The 22,623-nt window shown below is 40.3% G+C and overlaps 1 protein-coding gene and 1 pseudogene across 2 annotated transcripts; one reads left to right on the top strand and one right to left on the bottom strand.

Annotated features, from left to right (window-relative positions):
• The first annotated feature begins 109 nt into the window (after positions 1 to 109).
• ITGB1BP1 (integrin subunit beta 1 binding protein 1) lies at positions 110 to 22,471 on the top strand. Of its 2 annotated transcripts, XM_037813259.1 has the most exons (8): positions 110 to 266; positions 5,464 to 5,575; positions 6,604 to 6,707; positions 9,604 to 9,682; positions 18,852 to 18,988; positions 20,979 to 21,071; positions 21,559 to 21,708; positions 22,201 to 22,471. In XM_037813259.1, the coding sequence occupies exons 3-8, from the start codon at positions 6,636 to 6,638 to the stop codon at positions 22,270 to 22,272; spliced, it is 603 nt and encodes a 200-aa protein (XP_037669187.1). In that variant the 5' UTR covers positions 110 to 266; positions 5,464 to 5,575; positions 6,604 to 6,635; the 3' UTR covers positions 22,273 to 22,471. The 2 variants fall into 2 exon arrangements, with proteins under 2 accessions (XP_037669187.1, XP_037669188.1); XM_037813260.1 differs by lacking the exon at positions 5,464 to 5,575.
• On the bottom strand, positions 2,217 to 2,982 carry LOC119516798 (annotated as a pseudogene).
• Positions 22,472 to 22,623: the final 152 nt, after the last annotated feature.

The raw sequence follows: 22,623 nt of genomic DNA, 5'->3' as shown, positions 1-22,623 counted from the left end.
CTCCACTTCCGGCCGGAGAGCGCGGCCCGCGAGGTTCCGCCCCGCCCCGGAGTCCGGAAGTCCGGAAGCCCGGAAGCCTGGGCAAGGCGGTCAAGACTGCGCCTGCGCAGAAACTCCGAGGCGGGGTCCGGCGGGCGGGGGAAAGAGGGCAGAAAAGCTGGCGCCGGAATTGGAACTGGAAGAGTGGCTCCGGGTGCCGGCTGCCAGAGCGGTCCCCCTCTGCTCCCAACCAAAAGCGGCTCCAGAGATGGGCCGGCGGCTGTGAGGTGAGCGCCCCGCGGGCCTCGCCCCCAGACAGGGGTGAACTCGTGCCCCCTGCGGGCGCCTTGCGGGTGCGGGAGCTGGGGCCCGAAGGCGGCGCCCGGCGGGGTGAGGGCGGCGACGGGGAGGGAGGAGGAGCTGGGGCTGCGGGGACAGCTAGCAGGCTCCAGCCTCTCGAGGGCCCCCGTGGGAAGCGGGAGGTGCCCGGGCCCGGCGTCCGGGGACCCGGGGCGGGAGGGAGGGGACGAGCCTGCTGGCTCCGGCACTGAGGCGAGGAGCGAGCGCCCCGAGTGCGCGGGTTCTCCTCCCGCCCCGCCGCGGCGCCTGGCTGCGGGACAGTAGCTCCGGGGACCCTAGGTGACCGTGCCTGAACTTGTCCAACATGGAGTAGACGCATCTCTGGCTGCGGGCTCGTCCACCTGTACAATGGATCTGCTTTTCCTTGCTCCTCGAGAGGAGAGTGAAAAGGCAAAGCTTGCGGTTTTTCGATCTCCTGCCTCTCGCCCGCCCCGCCCCAAGCCATACCAGGGTGGGGATTGCGTCTGTCCTGTTTACTGTCATCATTCCCCACACCGAGCACGTGGCAGGCAGTCCACGACAGAGGGATGTCCCGAAAGAGGTTGGGAGCCAGGTCTAACTAGGTTGAAAACTTGGCCCCATCGATTAGCTTGCTGACCTTGGGCAAGTCACTCCAGTCTCTCGGAGCTTGGGTTTCCCCATTTGAAAGGGGCTCTCATACTACACCCTTGCGGGTCAGTAATGAGGGTCGCAGGTATTTATAGCGCCTGGTACTGTGCAAGGCATGTGGGAATTGGCATTTGAGTGTCACCTGGCAAGAAAGTCCTCAGGTTTGTTAAGCGTGTCCCCTGCCAGGCTGGCTGCGCTCGGCGTTGGGCAGAAAGGTGTGAGAAGCCTAGCCCCTGCCTCTGAAGAGCGTGCAGTTAGACAGCGAGAAGGTTACAAGTAGACAGGAGCAGATTATAATGCCATGATTGAGGTGTATGCAAAAGCTATGGAGGAGGGGTCACTTAGCACAACCTCGAAATCCAAGGAAGGCTTTCTAGAAGAGAAGCAGCCTGGAATGAGCCTTTTTTTTTTTTTGGTCATAACTCATTCTGGGAGTACCTTAATGCAGTTTGCAGGAGAAATTCCACATGGAACATCAGCTGAATATTTATCAAAATTAGTAAAGCCATCTAACTGGAATATTAAACAATACATAAAGACCATGATACAGTAATAAAAATATGATATCAAATACTACTTTGTGAGTTACAATCTACAAAATAAACAATTTAGGGCCTTTTTTAAAAAATGAAAAAAATTTCTATTACAGCTTTATTTCAAGCATTTTCAGTTAGATATAGCTTTATATTTTTTCACTCACAACAGATTGCAAAAGAATGCCTTCTTAAGTACCTGTAGAAAAAATATATTACTCGCTAAAATGTATGCACTCTGAAGTATACTTTGCCACATGAGTTCAGATAGAATGAAACTGCTGTAGCAAAATACTTGGCTGATGATCAAGACTTGGGTAGTTTTCATAAATGGTTGAAGAATTTACATCAGGAAAAAAAGTGAGGACATAAAGAGAACCTCATTCTTTTTCAGTGAAACAGCCTAATTCCAGAGAATGGGCTTTCCATTTGATTTCAAAGTGTGTGGTCCTGAAGCTGGATTCGCCTCCTGTCCAAGGAGCTGCCTGTAGCTGTGAGGCAACACTTAGAAGCCAACAAGCTGGGAGGAGCATGTGAACTGAGCTCAGAGATGGTCACTGATAAAGTTCCTGCAGGTCCTCTGGCCCACACAGGATTGAAGGACAGGCAGAACTATCAATACAAAGGAAAAATGCACCCATTGAACTGCACACATAGAGCTTCTAGGAGGGTTAACGGTTTTTGACATAGATTCCTGGTTGTAGTTTACAATATCTGCCTTCACCATCCTCTTTACTACTGTACTGAACAGAGTCTACTCTGAGCAGAGCTGGCACGTCGATATTCTTCTTCCGGGTACTTCACTATGTCTGCCCTGACAATATGCTGTGACTGCTCTGTTTCTACTTTGTTTAATTTGATTCCAAGGATTTCAGCAGCAACTTTCTGAAAACACAGGAAGACGGAGTCTCCTGTCTTGGCTGAGACGAAGTGGCTACTTAAACCATTTTCCTGGCAAAACCTTAAGTGTTTTTCAGGTTTTACTGTTTGCATATGCTCCAAATCAAATAACTGTGGGAGCTGGGGAAGCAGTTGGTGTAAGTTGTTGCCTCGGCATCTAGGCTAGAGCCTGGAGTCACTATAGGTCAACCAGAACAGCAGTCAGGAGGAGAATTTTATTGCCCACCAAGGCAACCAGTGGCTGGGTTTCTGATTCCTCACTCGCTTTCTTCACCACCGTATACCAATCTTCTAAATTCTCAAAGCTTTGATAATTTGTAATATCATATACCAAGAGGATTCCCTGTGCTCCATAGATACATTTATCCAACATCTTGCTGCCTATTGTCTGCCCTCCTATATCTCAGACTTGAGTAACATTCAAGTTTCCTGGCAATGTTATCCTTCTCAAAAAGAAATCCAGTCCTATAGTTTGTTTGTACTGTTTCCCAAAAGTTTCTTGAGCAAAACGTGTAACTAAGGAGGTCTTCCCGGAGGTGCCGTCCCCCAGCATGACGATTTTCAGTTGCCTGTCCTGGCTCTCTTCCTCAGAGTCCGCCATGGTGTCCTGAGAACCCGGCCCACCCCCCGAGTTGGAGGGAGGAAAGAAAGAAGGGGGCCGCCAGGGGCAGGGCAGTGGAGGAAGGACGGCAGTGGGGGCAGGACCCCCGCCCCAGAGTCTCAGTGGCCGCTGAAGGGATCCGGAGTGACTCACTCACCGGGCGCCATCTTGCCCACCTCCTGAAATGAGTCTTGACAGATAAGTAAGAGTTAGTCAAGTGCATAGGTTTGGAAAAGCATTCAAGGCAGAAGGAATGACAGGAGCATGGAACATGGTGTGTGCTGAGAATCAAAGCAGCTTTGTATTCCGTAGACTCTATAGGTGTAAAGCAGGTTGTTGTGGAAGACGAGACTGGAGAGGTAGGTCATGGAGGACTTTATGTGTCATGGTGAAGAGCTTTGACTTTCATCTCTAACTTTGGGGAGCCATTAAAGATTTTAAGAAGTTAGTTTTAAATGAGTCATTTTGGCTGTAGTATAGCCATAGATTTAAAGGTGGCAAGGAGTCTAGTGAGGACTGGACTGCAGTGTCTTCAGGGTGTTTGTGAATTCCTTAAATTGTGTGTCAAATTCTGTGCATGGATGTGTTTTTATGGGTTGAGGACCCATTGCTTTCATCAGATACTCAAAAAATAGTTATTCAGAGCAAAAAAAAGTCCAGTGTTGGTGATGGCCTGTTAAAAAGATGGATTAGAGAACTATTTAGGTGAAAGGATCTTGGTGCTTGATTGGATGTGGGGACTGACGGACAGTAAGGAGTTGGGAAGACTATTTCTAGCTTAGAAATAATATAAATTACTGAAAGTGAGAGTATACAAGAGGAGCATATCTGGAGGGGAAGATGATGGGTTAAGTTTTAGACATTTTTACATGTGACAAGCCTGTGGAACATCCAAGTGACAATGAGTATGATTATTCTCCTTTTTATGCATGAATGATTTACAGACAAGAATGATTTGCTTAAGAACATGCATCAAAATAGTGGCAGCTACCAAAGACTATTTTTTTAATCATTTTTTATTGTAGAATATAACATATATACATAGAAGTGATAACTTTCCAAGTGCAATTTCACACTTGGAAGCGTTAGGGACCAAATTTTAAAGAATATTATAGGTTACAGTTCCACAGTTTCATTCACTTCCCTGTTGTGAAATATAAAGAAAGACTTTAGTAAATGCTTTTTTTTAAGTTCCTGGAATGATGATGACAAGAAAGCCTTGAGGCAGAGGCAGAAGGCAGTATAGTATAGCGTAGCATAGTAGGATAGGATAGGATAGGATAGGATAGGATAGTATAGTATAGTATAGTATAGTATTCTAGGGAGTTGAGGTGCTTTAGGATTCCACTAACAAATCAGATTTCATTTTTAAAGCATATTTAAAATACTTATATATGTAACAGTATATATATGTTATATAAAAATATATAATAAAGTTATATTTAAAATATATTGTGCTTAAATATGTTATACACCAACATTTTAACCCATCTGCAACCACAAACATGCTACTTGATGCGCTAGGAAAGCCCATTTTTGTGCGGACATTAGAATGAGTCTCTCCAGCCATCTCTCTTTTATTGAAAAGTATCCTATTTCATTTGCAACAACTTATCTGCAGTAGCCTTCAAACCAGTCTCCTTCCCTTTACTCTTATCCTGTGCAGTTAGTTCTCTACCTAGCAGCCAGAGTCATCTTTTCAAAATAAAATCTGATATGTCACTCAACTGCTTAAACGCCTCCAGCACGTTCCTGGTAAACCTAAAATAAAACCTGAACTTTTGTCTAACAAGGCCTTCTGTGATCTGGTCCCAGTTGTCTTTCTCCTCTTCTGTCTTTCTCCTTCATGTTCCTGCTCTAGCCATATTGGCCTTGTACTCTTTCTTGCATCAAGCTTGTTCCCTGGGGACTCGATACCTGCGGTGCCCTCTACCTGGAATGCTTCCCCTCCACATCTACCTGTGGCTGCCTTCTCTTCATTCAGGGCTCCTTAACTGTCACTTCAGAGCATCTTTTTCTATTTGAAATATTCACCCCTTCCTTCTATCACTCCGTATCTCCTTAGCTTGCTTTAGTTTACCTCATAGCAATTCTTGCTCACTTATATTTCAATTCTGTGTTTCTTCTTGGCCTGTTTTTCTTGTTTGTCTGTTTCCTCTAAAATATGAGCTCCATGAGGTCAGGGTCTATGTCTGTCTTGTTCACTGATATATCCCTGTACCTAGTAGGTGCTCAGTGACTACTCAAGATTGAATGAATGAATCAGATTTTCTTGCTACCCTACAAGTAAAGCAGAAGCATGGAAACGAATTAGATAATGAGGTTGATTAAAGAAACTGGGCTCTGGATTCAGATTTGGGTAATTAGTCTAAGGTCATACCTTACTAAGTGGGTCTCCATATATATTGGGAGAAACTTTTAATTGGAGCTGGGACATTCACTGATTACCTTATGATTTACTTATTGTTTTTTCTTCAACAGGTACATCTTTTTTTCCTAAAGGAGTTGATCATGTCAGAAAGAAAGGAAGCTATCTGTGTAGATTGCTGTCTGTGGAACTTTAGAAGACAATAAAATAGCATTCAGTTCTATAGTAAGCAGATTTCCTTGTTCCCTTTGTAGAATTCAATTTTTGTAAAATTTGCTAGGTTATCTTATTCATAAATCCTCTTGAAAGAGGGGCTACAATCTCTCATCTATAAAATGCAGATTATGACCTACTTTTTGTAAGTCCCTTGAGGGTAGGAGCTTAGAGCCCCTTGCAAGTACTTGGCACATGGTAGACCCTCAAAAAATATCTGGCATAAACGAATGTCACGGGGTTGCTATGGAGATAAAGTGAGATAATATATTTGGAAGTACTTTTGAACTATGAAACATGATGCAGTTTATTTAATAATAATTTTCTAAGTGTAATATATTAGCTCCTATGAAATGGGGAAGGATAAATCTAATGAATGTTTCCAATTAATTAAAAAAAAAGAGATATATGTCCAATTGACTGTGGGAAACTTAATGTCACCTCCTTACCTGGCCTTATTGGAGGACAGAGGTGAGAAGTTTTCACCTGGGAATGTTTTTAATGTCATCTTTTACTTAAGGATATTTCAGGACTTCAAGAAAAATGTATGTTTCTGAGAGGTAGGTATATTTTGTGGTTCTCAGCCCTACCAAGTACAGAATGTTAAATGTGAAACAGACAGTAACTTAATCTCAATATCTTGGTTAATAAACTAATTATTGTGTCACATATTTTGCTAAAATCTTGAATTGATTAAATAGAAGTAAGGCACTTGAATATTTTGAAAATTAGATAACATATGTCTATAACTCTTAGCAAAGTACTTTTCACACCCCTTGATATGACAGGTAGGTTTCTGTCTTTTTGGTTCATTGGTTTAGCTTTTTGTAATTTAAAATGATAGGATGATAGTCTCCAGATTCTGTGGTTAAGCAAAAATATTTATATTTTAAGTTAACAGAATACATCCATGGAACTGGAAGGAATTAATGATTTTTATTGTTATTATATGTAACATGATTGAAGTTGCTTTTTTTGATATAATTGTCGTGATTAAAGTTGCTTTTTTTAATATAATTGTGATGAATATTTTCTTTTAGGGGAGCTTCTTTGGATCAAGCTATGGTGAAAAATGTTTCGGAAAGGCAAAAAACGACACAGTAGTAGCAGTTCCCAAAGTAGTGAGATCAGTACTAAGAGCAAGGTAGGGGAAATGGAATTTGGAACGGAATCGTAAAGCAGTGACAATTTTGTTTCTTCTAACTGATACTGCATAGAGGATACTAACCACGGGCAGACCGCCTGATATTCTTTGTGCTAGGTGTGTTTTAACATTCATTTTTTGCATTAGAGACAGTCTGTGCTTGGTTTAATTTAATTTTGTTTTGGTGGATTTTCTGAAATTCTTTAACTCAAAACTAGATGAGATCAACCTGTGAATGGTTTCATTGAAACAAACATTGATTTAAAAATTTTTTTAAATGATGGAACTATCATTTAATTGATAGAAATTTTTTAAAATGATGATTAAGGGGCTGGATCCCTTGAATGCTAGGATTTGCAGTATGCATCACTAAGATTCTATTTACTTAACACTGAGATGGACAAATACCTGTACACAGAGACTTTCTGAACGTTATCTGAAAGTATGTGTGGATTTAATTTATGCAAAGCAAACCTTTGAAGATCTATTCAACAAGCCACCCTGGTCCCCTGTTCCATAGATAGAGTGATTTCTTTCTGGCTGATGTAGAATTTTTTTCATAAAAGATTATAAAGATGATAGCAAAATTATGTCTGTTCTAAGAATTTTAGGTTTTTGACACCACTTTTGTTGTTGTTTAGAGAATAGCAGTCTTTTCTGCCTCTTGGACTACAAAATATGAAAACTCTTATTCAGTCATTCATTCACTCAACAATTATGTGCCAAAAATTGTTTTGGTTGCAGGGGATAGAGCAGTTAAAGAGGAAAAAAAAATATCCCTGCCCTCACAGAGCTTACATTCTATGGTGGGGAGAGGGAAATAATGCATAAATCAGGGAAATACGGAGCATGTCAAATGGTGAAAACTTCTATGGGAGGAAGAAATTATAGGGAGTAAAGAGCAGTGAGAGTTGGGAGTGATGCAGTTTTAAACAGTTTGGTCAGGAAATGTTTTATTTTATGATGACATTTGATAGAAAGGCTAAAAGGAGGTCGAGAGGCATGGTGATGGTATCTTCAGGAGGGATGGTTCAGGTGGAAGAAGCGGCAGGTGCACAGCCCCCCGGGACAGGTGTGTGCCTGCTGTGCTTCAGGAAGAGCAAGACCAGCGTGACTGGAGGGATGTGAAGGCGGGTGGGAGCCAGGGGAGGTCATAGAGGTCACGGGAAGCCAGCATCCGCTGGGCCTTGGGGGCCCTTGGCAAGATTTGTGCTTTTACTCTGAGACGGAACATTGGAGAGTTTGGGGCAGAGGAGTGACATAATCTTAAGTTTAATTGAGATCACTTTGACTTGCTGTAATTGGGTCAGATGAGGAGCAGAGAGATCAATTGGGAGGATGTTGTAATAATCCAAGTGAGAGATGATGGTGGAGAGGACTGGGGAGGAGTGATGGAAGTGGTGGGAAGTCAGCTTCTGGATGTAGTTTGAGACTGGAGTTATCTGGACCTGTGGATAGACAGGTGGGCTGTGGGATAGGAGAAAAGAGAAGAGTCAAAGTTTGCACCATTAAAATCAAACAGCAGTTGGTTTACTTCCTCATATTTGAATTCCGGGAGAATATAGAAACATTCGGGGTGCCAACCTTGAGAGTGATGCCTCCTTAAATTTTATGCCCATCTCACCCTAGTGCTGGCCCTGTGTGTACTAAACTATTAATAATGTCTACACTCTTTAATGAAACAAAGACAAACCTGACTGTTAGAGTGGTGTTTTAGAATGAAATAAAACAGATGAGTTTCTCCCTTGCTGCTCCCCTTGTTCAGAGGGTCACTGCATCGTGGTGTTCTCCTGCGTGTGTGTCGGGAGGTGGGGTGGGGGGTGGGGTGTAGTTTGAAACACACAAAGCCCACTTTGGCCTGTTAACTGACTTCAGGGGTTGTGCTCATCCCAGAAGCCAGCTTGAATTTGTAATAGGATCTTAATTCCGACTCCTCACCTCCCCATATATAGGTTATTTCCAATTTTTCAGTACCACAGATAGTATGATGATGCACATCTTTATGCATAAGCTTTGTTCTCATTTTAGATTGTGTTCAAAGAAGTGCAATTAATGAAAAAGGGTGGGAACATATTTAAGACTTGATGTATTTTTTGCAGTCACCTTTGATTCACATCTTCAATTTTTTAAAAAAGTTAAAAATTTTAATTTTGGTTTGAGCCACAAAAGAGGCGACTTACTTTTTTGAATCAAAAGGTTTCAGAAAATGTTATTTCTAAGAAAATTTAAGCACACTGAGAGTATAATTCCAAAGAATCAACTATCCTTGTCTGTGTGATTCTTTGTCAATATTTTGCCTAAAAGTTTTGATTTTTCATTGGCATTCACAGTGGTAAATTCTGGTTTGCCAGTTAGCCTGTGAATAAATGCTGTGTGCCATGGAGCAGCTGGAAAACTGCAGCAGCACTGGGGCGTCAGGCAGGCGGAGACCTGCATTTCAGCTCTGAGTCTTTACTACATGTGCTCTTAGTTAAATCACTTCACCCCTGTTTCCTCACTTATGAAACAGGGAACACTTCCTGCTCTGTGCAGGGTTCTTTTTTTTGGGGGGTTCAGTGGAAATAATGTGAATGTACAGTGTAGATTTTCACCTATGACATAAATATCAGAGATTTCCTAAGGAGATAGAGGTAGTGACTTTGATTTAGATTGGGAATATTGATACCACCTTTATCCAATTTTATGTTCTGGGAAGAGCAGTTGGGAATATGTGTTGCTTGAAGTTTGCTATAGAATTTGCCTTTAGAAAAATTTGTTTTGGTTAATCTCCCTGAATAATTGACTTGATATTCTTGTCAATTAATAAATAAATGATTTGAATGTGTTTGCTAGAGGACTTGAGAGAAGACAGTTCTCTTCATTATGTTGAGTTCTTTGTTTGTCTTTTATGTTTCAGTCTGTAGATTCCAGCCTTGGGGGACTCTCCCGCTCCAGCACCGTTGCCAGCCTTGACACAGAGTCCACCAAAAGCTCAGGTGTGTGAACAGGCTGGATCCCTTACTGCCTGGAGCTTCTAACACATTGATGTAGTTTCTTCAGTGTAGCATGCATTCCTCTGTGTTTGGGGTTTTCTTCCTCTCCGTTGCCATTTTTGAGAAGAGTTTAGAAATGGACAAAGATTTAGTGGAATGTGGGTGGAGGGTGTGGCGTGGCTGGTGAAAATGACGGCATCAAAGGTTGCCTAGACATGTGGGAAAACTTCTTAATGGGTCCCAGACTAAAAATGTTTGAAACACTGAAGTTTCAAAATAGCTTTTCAAGAAGTGGGGAGGCAGAAGTTGAACTATCAATAAAGAAATTATATTGTTTATGGAGTGTGGGGACAAATGTCTTGCTGATTGAAAGGGTTAAAGAGCCATTTACCCAGATACATTAAGATACATTAGCAAATAGTAAAAATAAAATATAATTCTCATTTCAAAAAAAAAAAAGATACATTAGCTCATGAACATCAGGAACATATAGTTAATTAAAGATAGTATCTGGAGGTGGGGCAAGATGGCAGACTGGTGAAATGTATGTCTTAGTTACTCCTCCAGGAAAGTAGGTAGAAAGCCAGGAACTGCGTGGACTGGACACCACAGAGCAATATGACTTTGGGCATACTTCATACAACACTCATGAAAATGTGGAACTGCTGAGATCAGCGAAATCTGTAAGTTTCTGTGGCCAGGGGACCCGCACCCCTCCCTGCCAAGCTCAGTCCCAGGGGAGGAGGGGCTGTCATCTCCAGGAAAGAGAAGGGAGAACTGCAGTGGCAGCCCTTATCGGAAACTCATTCTACTGATCCAGACTCCAACCATAGATAGACTGAGACCAGACACCAGAGAATCTGAGAGCGGCCAGCCCAGCAGAGAGGAGACAGGCATAGAAAAAAAAAACACGAAAAACTCCAAAATAAAAGCAGAGGATTTTTGGAGTTCTGGTGAACATAGAAAGGGGAAGGGCAGAGCTCAGGCCCTGAGGCTCATATGCAAATCCCGAAGAAAAGCTGATCTCTCTGCCCTGTGGACCTTTCCTTAATGGCCCTAATTGCTTTGTCTCTTAGCATTTCAATAACCCATTAGATCTCTGAGGAGGGCCCTTTTTTTTAATCCTTTTTTCTTTTTCTAAAACAATTACTCTAAGAAGCCCAATACAGAAAGCCTCAAAGACTTGCAATTTGGGCAGGTCAAGTCAAGAGCAGAACTAAGAGAGCTCTGAGACAAAAGGCAATAATCCAGTGGCTGAGAAAATTCACTAAATACCACAACTTCCCAAGAAAAGGGGGGTGTCCGCTCACAGTCATCATCCTGGTGGACAGGAAACACTCCTGCCCATCGCCAGCCCCATAGCCCAGAGCTGCTCCACACAACCCAGTGTGACGGAAGTGCTTCAGATAACAGGCACACACCACAAAACGGCGTGGACATTAGCCTTCCCTGCAACCTCAGCTGATTGTCTCAGAGTTGGGAAGGTGGAGCAGTATGAATTAACAAAGCCCCATTCAGCCATCATTTCAGCAGACTGGGAGCCTCCCTATACAGCCCAGCAGCCCAGAACTGCCCTGGGGGAACGGCACTCACCTGTGACATAGCACAGTCATCCCTCAACAGAGGACCCGGGGTGCACAGCCTGGAAGAGGGGCCCACTCGCAAGTCTCAGGAGCCATACGCCAATAGCAAGGACTTGTGGGTCAGTGGCAGAGACAAACTGGCAGGACTGAACTGAAGGATTAGACTATTGCAGCAGCTTTAAAACTCTAGGATCACCAGGGAGATTTGATTGTTAAAGCCACCCCCCCTCCCTGACTGCCCAGAAACACGCGCCACATACAGGGCAGGCAACACCAACTACACACGCAAGCTTGGTACACCAATTGGACCCCACAAGACTCACTCCCCCACTCACCAAAAAGGCTAAGCAGGGGAGAACTGGCTTGTGGAGAACAGGTGGCTCGTGGGCGCCACCTGCTAGTTAGTTAGAGAAAGTGTACTCCACGAAGCTGTAGATCTGATAAATTAGAGATAAGGACTTCAATTGGTCTACAAATCCTAAAAGAACCCTATCAAGTTCAGCAAATGCCAAGAGGCCAAAAACAACAGAAAATTCTAAAGCATATGAAAAAACCAGACGATATGGATAACCCAAGCCCAAGCACCCAAATCAAAAGATCAGAAGAAACACAGCACCTAGAGCAGCTACTCAAAGAACTAAAGATGAACAATGAGACCATAGTACGGGATATGAAGGAAATCAAGAAGACCCTAGAAGAGCATAAAGAAGACATTGCAAGACTAAATAAAAAAATGGATGATCTTATGGAAATTAAAGAAACTGTTGACCAAATTAAAAAGATTCTGGACACTCATAGTACAAGACTAGAGGAAGTTGAACAACGAATCAGTGACCTGGAAGATGACAGGTTGGAAAATGAAAGCACAAAAGAAAGAATGGGGAAAAAATTTGAAAAAATCGAAACGGACCTCAGGGATATGATAGATAATATGAAACGTCCGAATATAAGACTCATTGGTGTTCCAGAAGGGGAAGAAAAGGGTAAAGGTCTAGGAAGAGTATTCAAAGAAATTGTTGGGGAAAACTTCCCAAATCTTCTCAACAACATAAATACACAAATCATAAATGCTCAGCGAACTCCGAATAGAATAAATCCAAATAAACCCACTCCGAGACATATTCTGATCACACTGTCAAACACAGAAGAGAAGGAGCAAGTTCTGAAAGCACCAAGAGAAAAGCAATTCACTACATACAAAGGAAACAGCATAAGACTAAGTAGTGACTACTCAGCAGCCACCATGGAGGCGAGAAGACAGTGGCACGATATATTTAAAATTCTGAGTGAGAAAAAATTCCAGCCAAGAATACTTTATCCAGCAAAGCTCTCCTTCAAATTTGAGGGAGAGCTTAAATTTTTCACAGACAAACAAATGCTGAGAGAATTTGCTAACAAGAGACCTGCCCTACTGGAGATACTAAAGGGAGCCCTACAGACGAAGAAACAAAGAAAGGACAGAGAGACTTGGAGAAAGGTTCAGTACTAAAGAGATTCGGTATGGGTACAATAAAGGATATTAATAGAGAGGGGGAAAATATGACAAACATAAACCAAAGGATAAGATGGCTGATTTAAGAAATGCCTTCACGGTTATAACGTTGAATGTAAATGGATTAAACTCCCCAATTAAAAGATATAGATTCACAGAATGGATCAAAAAAAATGAACCATCAATATGTTGCATACAAGAGACTCATCTTAGACACAGGGACACAAAGAAACTGAAAGTGAAAGGATGGAAAAAAATATTTCATGCAAGCTACAGCCAAAAGAAAGCAGGTATAGCAATATTAATCTCAGATAAAATAGACTTCAAATGCAGGGATGTTTTGAGAGACAAAGAAGGCCACTACATACTAATAAAAGGGGCAATTCAACAAGAAGAAATAACAATCATAAATGTCTATGCACCCAATCAAGGTGCCACAAAATACATGAGAGAAACACTGGCAAAACTAAAGGAAGCAATTGATGTTTCCACAGTAATTGTGGGAGACTTCAGCACATCACTCTCTCCTATAGGTAGATCAACCAGACAGAAGACCAATAAGGAAATTGAAAACCTAAACAATCTGAGAAATGAATTAGATTTAACAGACATATACAGGACATTACATCCCAAATCACCAGGATACACATACTTTTCTAGTGCTCATGGAACTTTCTCCAGAATAGATCATATGCTGGGACATAAAACAAGCCTCAATAAATTTAAAAAGATTGAAATTATTCAAAGCACATTCTCTGACCACAGTGGAATACAATTAGGAGTCAATAACCATCAGAGACTTAGAAAATTCACAAATACCTGGAGGTTAAACAACACACTCCTAAACAATCAGTGGGTTATAAAAGAAATAGCAAGAGAAATTGCTAAATATATAGAGACGAATGAAAATGAGAACACAACATACCAAAACCTATGGGATGCAGCAAAAGCAGTGCTAAGGGGGAAATTTATAGCACTAAACGCATATATTAAAAAGGAAGAAAGAGCCAAAATCAAAGAACTAATGGATCAACTGAAGAAGCTAGAAAATGAACAGCAAACCAATCCTAAACCAAGTAGAAGAAAAGAAATAACAAGGATTAAAGCAGAAATAAATGACATAGAGAACAAAAAAACAATAGGATAAATATCACCAAAAGTTGTTTCTTTGAGAAGATCAACAAGATTGACAAGCCCCTAGCTAGACTGACAAAATCAAAAAGAGAGAAGACCCATATAAACAAAATAATGAATGAAAAAGGTGACATAACTGCAGATCCTGAAGAAATTAAAAAAATTATAAGAGGATACTATGAACAACTGTATGGCAACAAACTGGATAATGTAGAAGAAATGGACAATTTCCTGGAAACATATGAACAACCTAGACTGACCAGAGAAGAAATAGAAGACCTCAACCAACCCATCACAAGCAAAGAGATCCAATCAGTCATCAAAAATCTTCCCACAAATAAATGCCCAGGGCCAGATGGCTTCACAGGGGAATTCTACCAACCTTTCCAGAAAGAACTGACACCAATCTTACTCAAACTCTTTCAAAACACTGAAGAAAATGGAACACTACCTAACTCATTTTATGAAGCTAACATCAATTTAATACCAAAACCAGGCAAAGATGCTACAAAAAAGGAAAACTACCGGCCAATCTCCCTAATGAATATAGATGCAAAAATCCTCAACAAAATACTTGCAAATCGAATCCAAAGACACATTAAAAAAATCATACACCATGACCAAGTGGGGTTCATTCCAGGCATGCAAGGATGGTTCAACATAAGAAAATCAATCAATGTATTACAACACATTAACGAATCAAAAGGGAAAAATCAATTGATCATCTCAATAGATGGCTGAAAAAGCATTTGACAAAATCCAACATCCGTTTTTGATAAAAACACTTCAAAAGGTAGGAATTGAAGGAAACTTTCTCAACATGATAAAGAGCATATATGAAAAACCCACAGCCAGCATAGTACTCAATGGTGAGAGACTGAAAGCCTTCCCTCTAAGATCAGGAACAAGACAAGGATGCCCGCTGTCACCACTGTTATTCAACATTGTGCTGGAAGTGCTAGCCAGGGCAATCCGGCAAGACAAAGAAATAAAAGGCATCCAAATTGGAAAAGAAGAAGTAAAACTGTCATTGTTTGCAGATGATATGATCTTATATCTAGAAAACCCTGAGAAATCGACGATACAGCTACTAGAGCTAATAAACAAATTTAGCAAAGTAGCGGGATACAAGATTAATGCACATAAGTCAGTAATGTTTCTATATGCTAGAAATGAACAAACTGAAGAGACACTCAAGAAAAAGATACCATTTTCAATAGCAACTAAAAAAATCAAGTACCTAGGAATAAACTTAACCAAAGATGTAAAAGACCTATACAAAGAAAACTACATAACTCTACTAAAAGAAATAGAAGGGGACCTTAAAAGATGGAAAAATATTCCATGTTCATGGATAGGAAGGCTAAATGTCATTAAGATGTCAATTCTACGCAAGCTCATCTACAGATTCAATGCAATCCCAATCAAAATTCCAACAACCTACTTTGCAGACTTGGAAAAGCTAGTTATCAAATTTATTTGGAAAGGGAAGATGCCTCGAATTGCTAAAGACACTCTAAAAAAGAAAAATGAAGTGGGAGGACTTACACTCCCTGACTTTGAAGGTTATTATAAAGCCACAGTTGCCAAAACAGCATGGTACTGGCATAAAGATAGACATATAGATCAATGGAATCGAATTGAGAATTCAGAGATAGACCCTCAGATATATGGCCGACTGATCTTAGATAAGGCCCCCAAAGTCACTGAACTGGGTCATAATGGTCTTTTCAATAAATGGGGCTGGGAGAGTTGGCTATCCATATCCAAAAGAATGAAACAAGACCCCTACCTCACCCCCTACACAAAAATTAACTCAAAATGGACCAAAGATCTCAATATAAAAGAAAGTACCATAAAACTCCTAGAAGATAATGTAGGAAAACATCTTCAAGACCTTGTATAAGGCGGCCACTTCCTAGACTTTACACCCAAAGCACAAGCCACAAAAGAAAAAATAGATAAATGGGAACTCCTCAAGCTTAGAAGTTTCTGCACCTCAAAGGAATTTCTCAAAAAGGTAAAGAGGCAGCCAACTCAATGGGAAAAAATTTTTGGAAACCATGTATCTGACAAAAGACTGATATCTTGCATATATAAAGAAATCCTACAACTCAATGACAATAGTACAGACAGCCCAATTATAAAATGGGCAAAAGATATGAAAAGACAGTTCTCTGAAGAGGAAATACAAATGGCCAAGAAACACATGAAAAAATGTTCAGCTTCACTAGCTATTAGAGAGATGCAAATTAAGACCACAATGAGATACCATCTAACACCGATTAGAATGGCTGCCATTAAACAAACAGGAAACTACAAATGCTGGAGGGGATGTGGAGAAATTGGAACTCTTATTCATTGTTGGTGGGACTGTATAATGGTTCAGCCACTCTGGAAGTCAGTCTGGCAGTTCCTTAGAAAACTAGATATAGAGTTACCATTCGATCCAGCGATTGCACTTCTCGGTATATACCCGGAAGATCGGAAAGCAGTGACACGAACAGATATCTGCACGCCAATGTTCATAGCAGCATTATTCACAATTGCCAAGAGATGGAAACAACCCAAATGTCCTTCAACAGATGAGTGGATAAATAAAATGTGGTATATACACACGATGGAATACTACGCGGCAGTAAGAAGGAACGATCTTGTGAAACATATGACAACATGGATGAACCTTGAAGACATAATGCTGAGCGAAATAAGCCAGGCACAAAAAGAGAAATATTATATTCTACCACTAATGTGAACTTTGAAAAATGTAGAACAAATGGTGTATAATGTAGAATGTAGGGGAACTAGCAATAGAGAATAATTAAGGAAGGGGGAACAATAATCCAAGAAGAACAGATAAGCTATTTAACGGTCTGGGGATGCCCAGGAATGACTATGGTCTGTTAATTTCTGATGGATATAGTAGGAACAAGTTCACAGAAATGTTGCTATATTAGGTAACTTTCTTGGGGTAAAGTAGGAACATGTTGGGAGTTAAGCAGTTATCTTAGGTTAGTTGTCTTTTTCTTACTCCCTTGTTATGGTCTCTTTGAGATGTTCTTTTATTGTATGTTTGTTTTCTTTTTAACTTTTTTTTCATACAGTTGATATAAAAAAGAAGGGAAAGTTAAAAAAAAAAACAAAAACATGGAAAAAAAGATGTAGTGCCCCCTTGAGGAGCCTGTGGAGAATGCAGGGGTATTGGCCTACCCCACCTCGATGGTTGCTAACATGACCACAGACATAGGGGACTGGTGGTTTGATGGGTTGAGCCCTCTACCATAGGTTTTACCCTTGGGAAGACGGTTGCTGCAAAGGAGAGGCTAGGCCTCCCTATAATTGTGCCTAAGAGCCTCCTCCCGAATGCCTCTTTGTTGCTCAGATGTGGCCCTGTCTCTCTAGCTAAGCCAACTTGAAAGGTGAAATCACTGCCCTCCCCCCTACGTGGGATCAGACACCCAGGGGAGTGAATCTCCCTGGCAACGTGGAATACGACTCCCGGGGAGGAATGTAGACCTGGGATCGTGAGACGGAGAACATCTTCTTGACCAAAAGGGGGATGTGAAAGGAAATGAAATAAGCTTCAGTAGCAGAGAGATTCCAAAAGGAGCCGAGAGGTCACTCTGGTGGGCACTCTTACGCACACTTTAGACAACCCTTTTTAGGTTCTAAAGAATTGGGGTAGCTGGTGGTGGATACCTGAAACTATCAAACTACAACCCAGAACCCATGAATCTCGAAGACAGTTGTATAAAAATGTAGCTTATGAGGGGTGACAATGGGATTGGGAAAGCCGTAAGGACCACACTCCACTTTGTCTAGTTTATGGATGGATGAGTAGAAAAATAGGGGAAGGAAACAAACAGACAAAGGTACCCAGTGTTCTTTTTTACTTCAATTGCTCTTTTTCACTCTAATTATTATTCTTGTTATTTTTGTGTGTGTGCTAATGAAGGTGTCGGATTGATTTAGGTGATGAATGAACAACTATGTAATGGTACTGTGAACAATCGAAAGTACGATTTGTTTTGTATGACTGCGTGGTATGTGAATATATCTCAATAAAATGAAGATTAAAAAAAGAATGAAAGAGCAACTAAATGACAAAAAAAAAAAAAAGATAAAGATAGTATCTGTCACAGATTTTTTTAAACATGCAGCCATCTGAAATGCTGAGCTCCTTGGAAATCAAAAGGCAGCTCTAACCCAGTCTCCATAAATTATCTAGTGACTAATTGGAAATATATTCATTTGCTTGTCTAAAATCTTTTCTACTTTTCTCTTCAGGATCATTGACTAGTCAAAGAGGAGAAGTAGAAACACATGATGTAAAAGAGAATATTGTAGCCTGGTTTCCCTTCTAAATACCTTTAAGATATTAACAGTGTGGGCATCACTTTATCACATAAGCATAATCTAAAAGTAATTACAGAGTTCCCTTAATCTGGTGGATACCATAAACACTTTGTGATAATTTTTGTATTGGCTAGATTTTACAGCATACCTGTTGCCATCTGTTACGTTAAGGGACTTCCTGTCTGGCATTATTAACATCTATATTAAAAAAATAAATTTTGTCTGGTCTACTGACTGAATGGTTATGGAAGACCAGGCTTCCTGAATCAGAAAAGAGAGTTAAAAGTTAACATGGCAAAGAGGCAGAGGAAACCAAAAAATAATTACATATCATTTGCTTTATAAAGGTACTTAATCATTATCTAGTTGACATTTTTTCCTTGTTTGTTTTGAAATGAAGGCTATTAACAGTTTATTCCTATGGAGATCTTTATACACTCAGGGTATTGTAAGTCACTGAGGAAAAGGTTAATGAAATTTTCAAGTCTTTCCCATTACATTAAAAAAATTGGCATTTACATTTTTAATTTTTATTAATGGTTAAGTCCTAATGACACAGATGTTTCTTTTGAAATCTTAACTATTACAACTTTTCTTTTAACTTTAGGACAAAGCAACAATAATTCAGATACCTGTGCAGAATTTCGAATAAAGTATGTTGGTGCCATTGAGAAACTGAAAGTCTCTGAGGGAAAAAGTCTTGAAGGGCCGCTAGACCTGATAAATTATATAGATGTTGCCCAGGTAAAAAAAAATTTTCAATTTAAGACCTCTGGCTGTAAGATGCTAAATAGTGAACACTTTGGAGGGAGAAGGATGTTTACCACAGTTCCAGGTCCACTGGATGGCACTCTTCTCCGTCTCCTGAAGCCACAGCCCTAGGACTTTTGTTACCGTTGTAATTACCGAGCACTGTGGCCAAGGTGGGACAGGGTGCCTTGGAGGTTGAGTTGCATAAGAAAACAAAGACTACTGTTCCTTCCTTCATAGATTGTGCTTTTTACTTGTACGGGTCTGTCCAATCTCCTTGTTGAAATGAGTTGATTGCAGCGACTTTTAGGTTTTCCTTGTAAAATAGTCTGACAAGGTCAGTCTCCGTTGAACTAGTTAAGAGCTTTTTGAATAATCTAATTCACAGTGCTGTTGACACAACATAGCTATTTATTCATACCCTGTTTCCAACAAGAATTGAGAGAAAGTGGGTTTGAAGAATATATCCAGGTCAAGATGATAAAAAATTAAAAAATTGTTAAGAATGAAAATTAAGATGAATTAAAGGTGTAAGGTTAGTACATAAAATAAGGTCTGCACCCTTGCATATGGTGGATGTTAATGGAGAACCAAAAGATATACACTATTTAGTTAGTAAACTGCTTCCTGAGTTTCTAGAAAATGAAATTGCATGTCTTCGTGTTCATTGACAAAGGGATATTACAGTGATGGAAAGATTCCTTCGTCTGTTCATAGAGTTCTAGTTATTGTTGAGAATGTAAGGTCTCTTAAATCATGGAGAACGGGATCATTAAATATGTTTCATGTCCTAATGAAGGTAAAAGAAGTTAATTCTGTCTAAGGCAATTAGTGAATCTAGTTTGCCATTTAGCAGAGAAATATCAGTCTGAAGTACAGACTACAAATACAATTAGCATCCCATTGTTTAGTTTGGAATATAGTCATTCCAACAATATACAAGGAACAGGAAATCCAAGCAAAGTATTGTGTTGAAAGATTGTTAATGCTTTCTGTCAAAAGTACATGAGGATTATTTTCATTCTTCTAAGTACTGCTAAATTTCTTATATCAATATAGAATTCTGGCTTGTTAAAAATTTCATCACCATGATGAAATCACTTAACTAGTTCAACTGCAATAGGGTTTTTCTGTTTTTTTAAAGCATTACTATTGGCCGTCTTTTGATGTTTGGAATTGGTTTAAACCTCCTGTGAGAAATGATTGGCAAGAGGTTACTATGAGAATTAAGGTATTTGGACATGGTTTATATACCAGAATTTCTTTAATGTGGGCAAATGGTTTTACAAAAACATCTACAATATGCAATGTCTACTGACTGCTCTACTGACTGCCAGCAAAAGTTATTCATTTTAGAGATGACAAATTAGCATTCTGACTTAGGAGATAAAATTGGATTAATGACAGTATTATCTGCTTTTTTTCTTGTTTCTAAATAGCTCAAAAATACTGATTAATATTTTTGTAAAGCTGAGTAATCAGTCCTCTGTGTTTTAATGACAAAAGCCCTCAGGCCTGTGGATAATCAGATATATCCAAGACCAGGGTGGGACATGAGTGGCTATGAGAAAAATGGTTCCTGTGGCCTTGTTTCCTGATCATTTCATGTGCTGACACTGCTATCAGCTTTGAGCATTTTAAAATCGAAACACACCCTTTATTTTTCTAGTATATATATTTTAACCTCACCAGGACCTGTAAAAAATTATGTTTGTAATTCAGGTTAACACCAAGATAAAGGACAGAACAATATGTATGAAGTAGATGGATCTGAATTTTGTTCAGATTTATGGAATGTGAGAAGAAAAAATGGAGGGAAATTTTCCTTCTCTTTGGAGGAAAATCCTTGCCGGGCTTTTGTATAACCCACATTCTTTACAGGGTTTGGATTTGTGATGGCCAACTAACAGTGACTATCAGACTTAAGGCTATAATGTAATTTTTAAGGTTATATCATATAATTTCATTTATTTTTACTTTAAAGCAAGATGGAAAGTTGCCTTTTGTTCCTCTGGAGGAAGAATTTATTATGGGCGTTTCCAAGTATGGTATAAAAGTATCAACATCAGATCAGTATGTAAGTATATAATAAATAGGAAAAAGAGTGTCTTAGGCATTAGGGAATTCATGCGAGTAGAGGTCTGTTTGACATTAGGTCTGCTCCCGTTTGCAGAGTGGCTGGTGTGTAAACACTTGCAACAGCTTGTCTTAAACATGCCCAGTTTCTTAGGGTGACCAGGGGCTTCCTTTTGTGTCTCTTGTGCCAGTGCGGCCCATGCCAACATCCTCCCTGATGGCTCCTAGTGCATTTTCAACTTAGGATACCACATCAGTTAAGAGAATGGGATAGTAAGTTTAGATCACCTTACTTAGGAAGGTGTGATCCCTAAGGGAAAATGCCCCTTAACTAAGCATTTCAAAATGCCCCTTTGGGTGAAAAACCTATACATGGATATGCTCAGTTCAAAGCCTCACAATACATCTTGCACGTGAAAATGTGTTATAAGAACCGAGAAACATTTAAAATAACCATAATTTCTCTGAATTTTCACTGGTTTCTGCAGGATGTTCTGCATAGGCATGCGCTATATTTAATCATCCGGATGGTGTGCTATGATGATGGTCTGGGGGCAGGAAAAAGCTTACTGGCTCTGAAAACCACCGATGCAAGCAATGAAGAATACAGCCTATGGGTTTATCAGTGCAACAGCCTGGTGAGATTTTAAATTACCTTGATTTGTTTCTTGTATTTCATCAACTGAAGTGGCGAACCCCAGACTCACTTTGTCTTTTCAAAGACCAAAAAGGTACTATCCATTTTTTATCTAATACCGGCATAATAATAATAATAATTCATGAGTATTAGGCCCTAGGTCAGCCAGCTTTCCTGACTGTGGCAAAGGTGGTGAACTCTTTCCTTTAGGCCCAGTAGTGCACTTACCTGTGTCTACCTTTACAGGTTTAATGTAAATGTAAAGCACGTGGGGGAGAGTGGTGTGTTGGGTTTCCCTGAGCCACAAGGCTCTTCGGGCTGCAGCGCGGGCCCCCCGTGCAGGGAACACCAGCTATGCTGCTAGCCAGGGCAGGCGGGTGGAGAGGGCGTTGCACAGCTGCTGCGGAGGCAGAGGAGAGATGCCAGAGGGTCAGATCAATTCTAGAAGAGACGCATGATCATTGCCTTAACTGTATCTTTTCACTTAACTCAGGAACAAGCACAAGCAATTTGTAAAGTTTTATCCACTGCTTTTGACTCTGTGTTATCATCCGAGAAGTCCTGAATTCTGCCATCAAGTGGAAGTTAACTTCATTTGGAAGAAAGTTGAGATGTTTTCTAAATGATTCTTTTTCAATCTGCAGTGTTGAAGTATTATGAAAATTTGAAGTGATCCCTTTGTTCCAGATTTTTTGAAGAAAAGGAAATGTGTAAAATATTGATCATTTGTTTTTATATTAAAATGTGAGTGTCTTAACTCCCAATGAAGTTATGTGCTTTCTGGATTTAGAGAGAAAACCTCACTTGTCATTCTAAACCAAATGAGCTTACAAGTCCACTCAGTGGGGAGTAGACACGAAGCACTTGTCCGAGCAAGGCAAAGGTAGTCGCCTCTGTAGCCAGCTGTGCACTGATG

Source organism: Choloepus didactylus, chromosome 20, assembly GCF_015220235.1.
Source record: "Choloepus didactylus isolate mChoDid1 chromosome 20, mChoDid1.pri, whole genome shotgun sequence".
NCBI lineage: Eukaryota > Metazoa > Chordata > Mammalia > Pilosa > Megalonychidae > Choloepus > Choloepus didactylus.
Note: the sequence above shows the minus strand (reverse complement) of the source record. Positions and strands in the feature narration are given on the sequence as shown.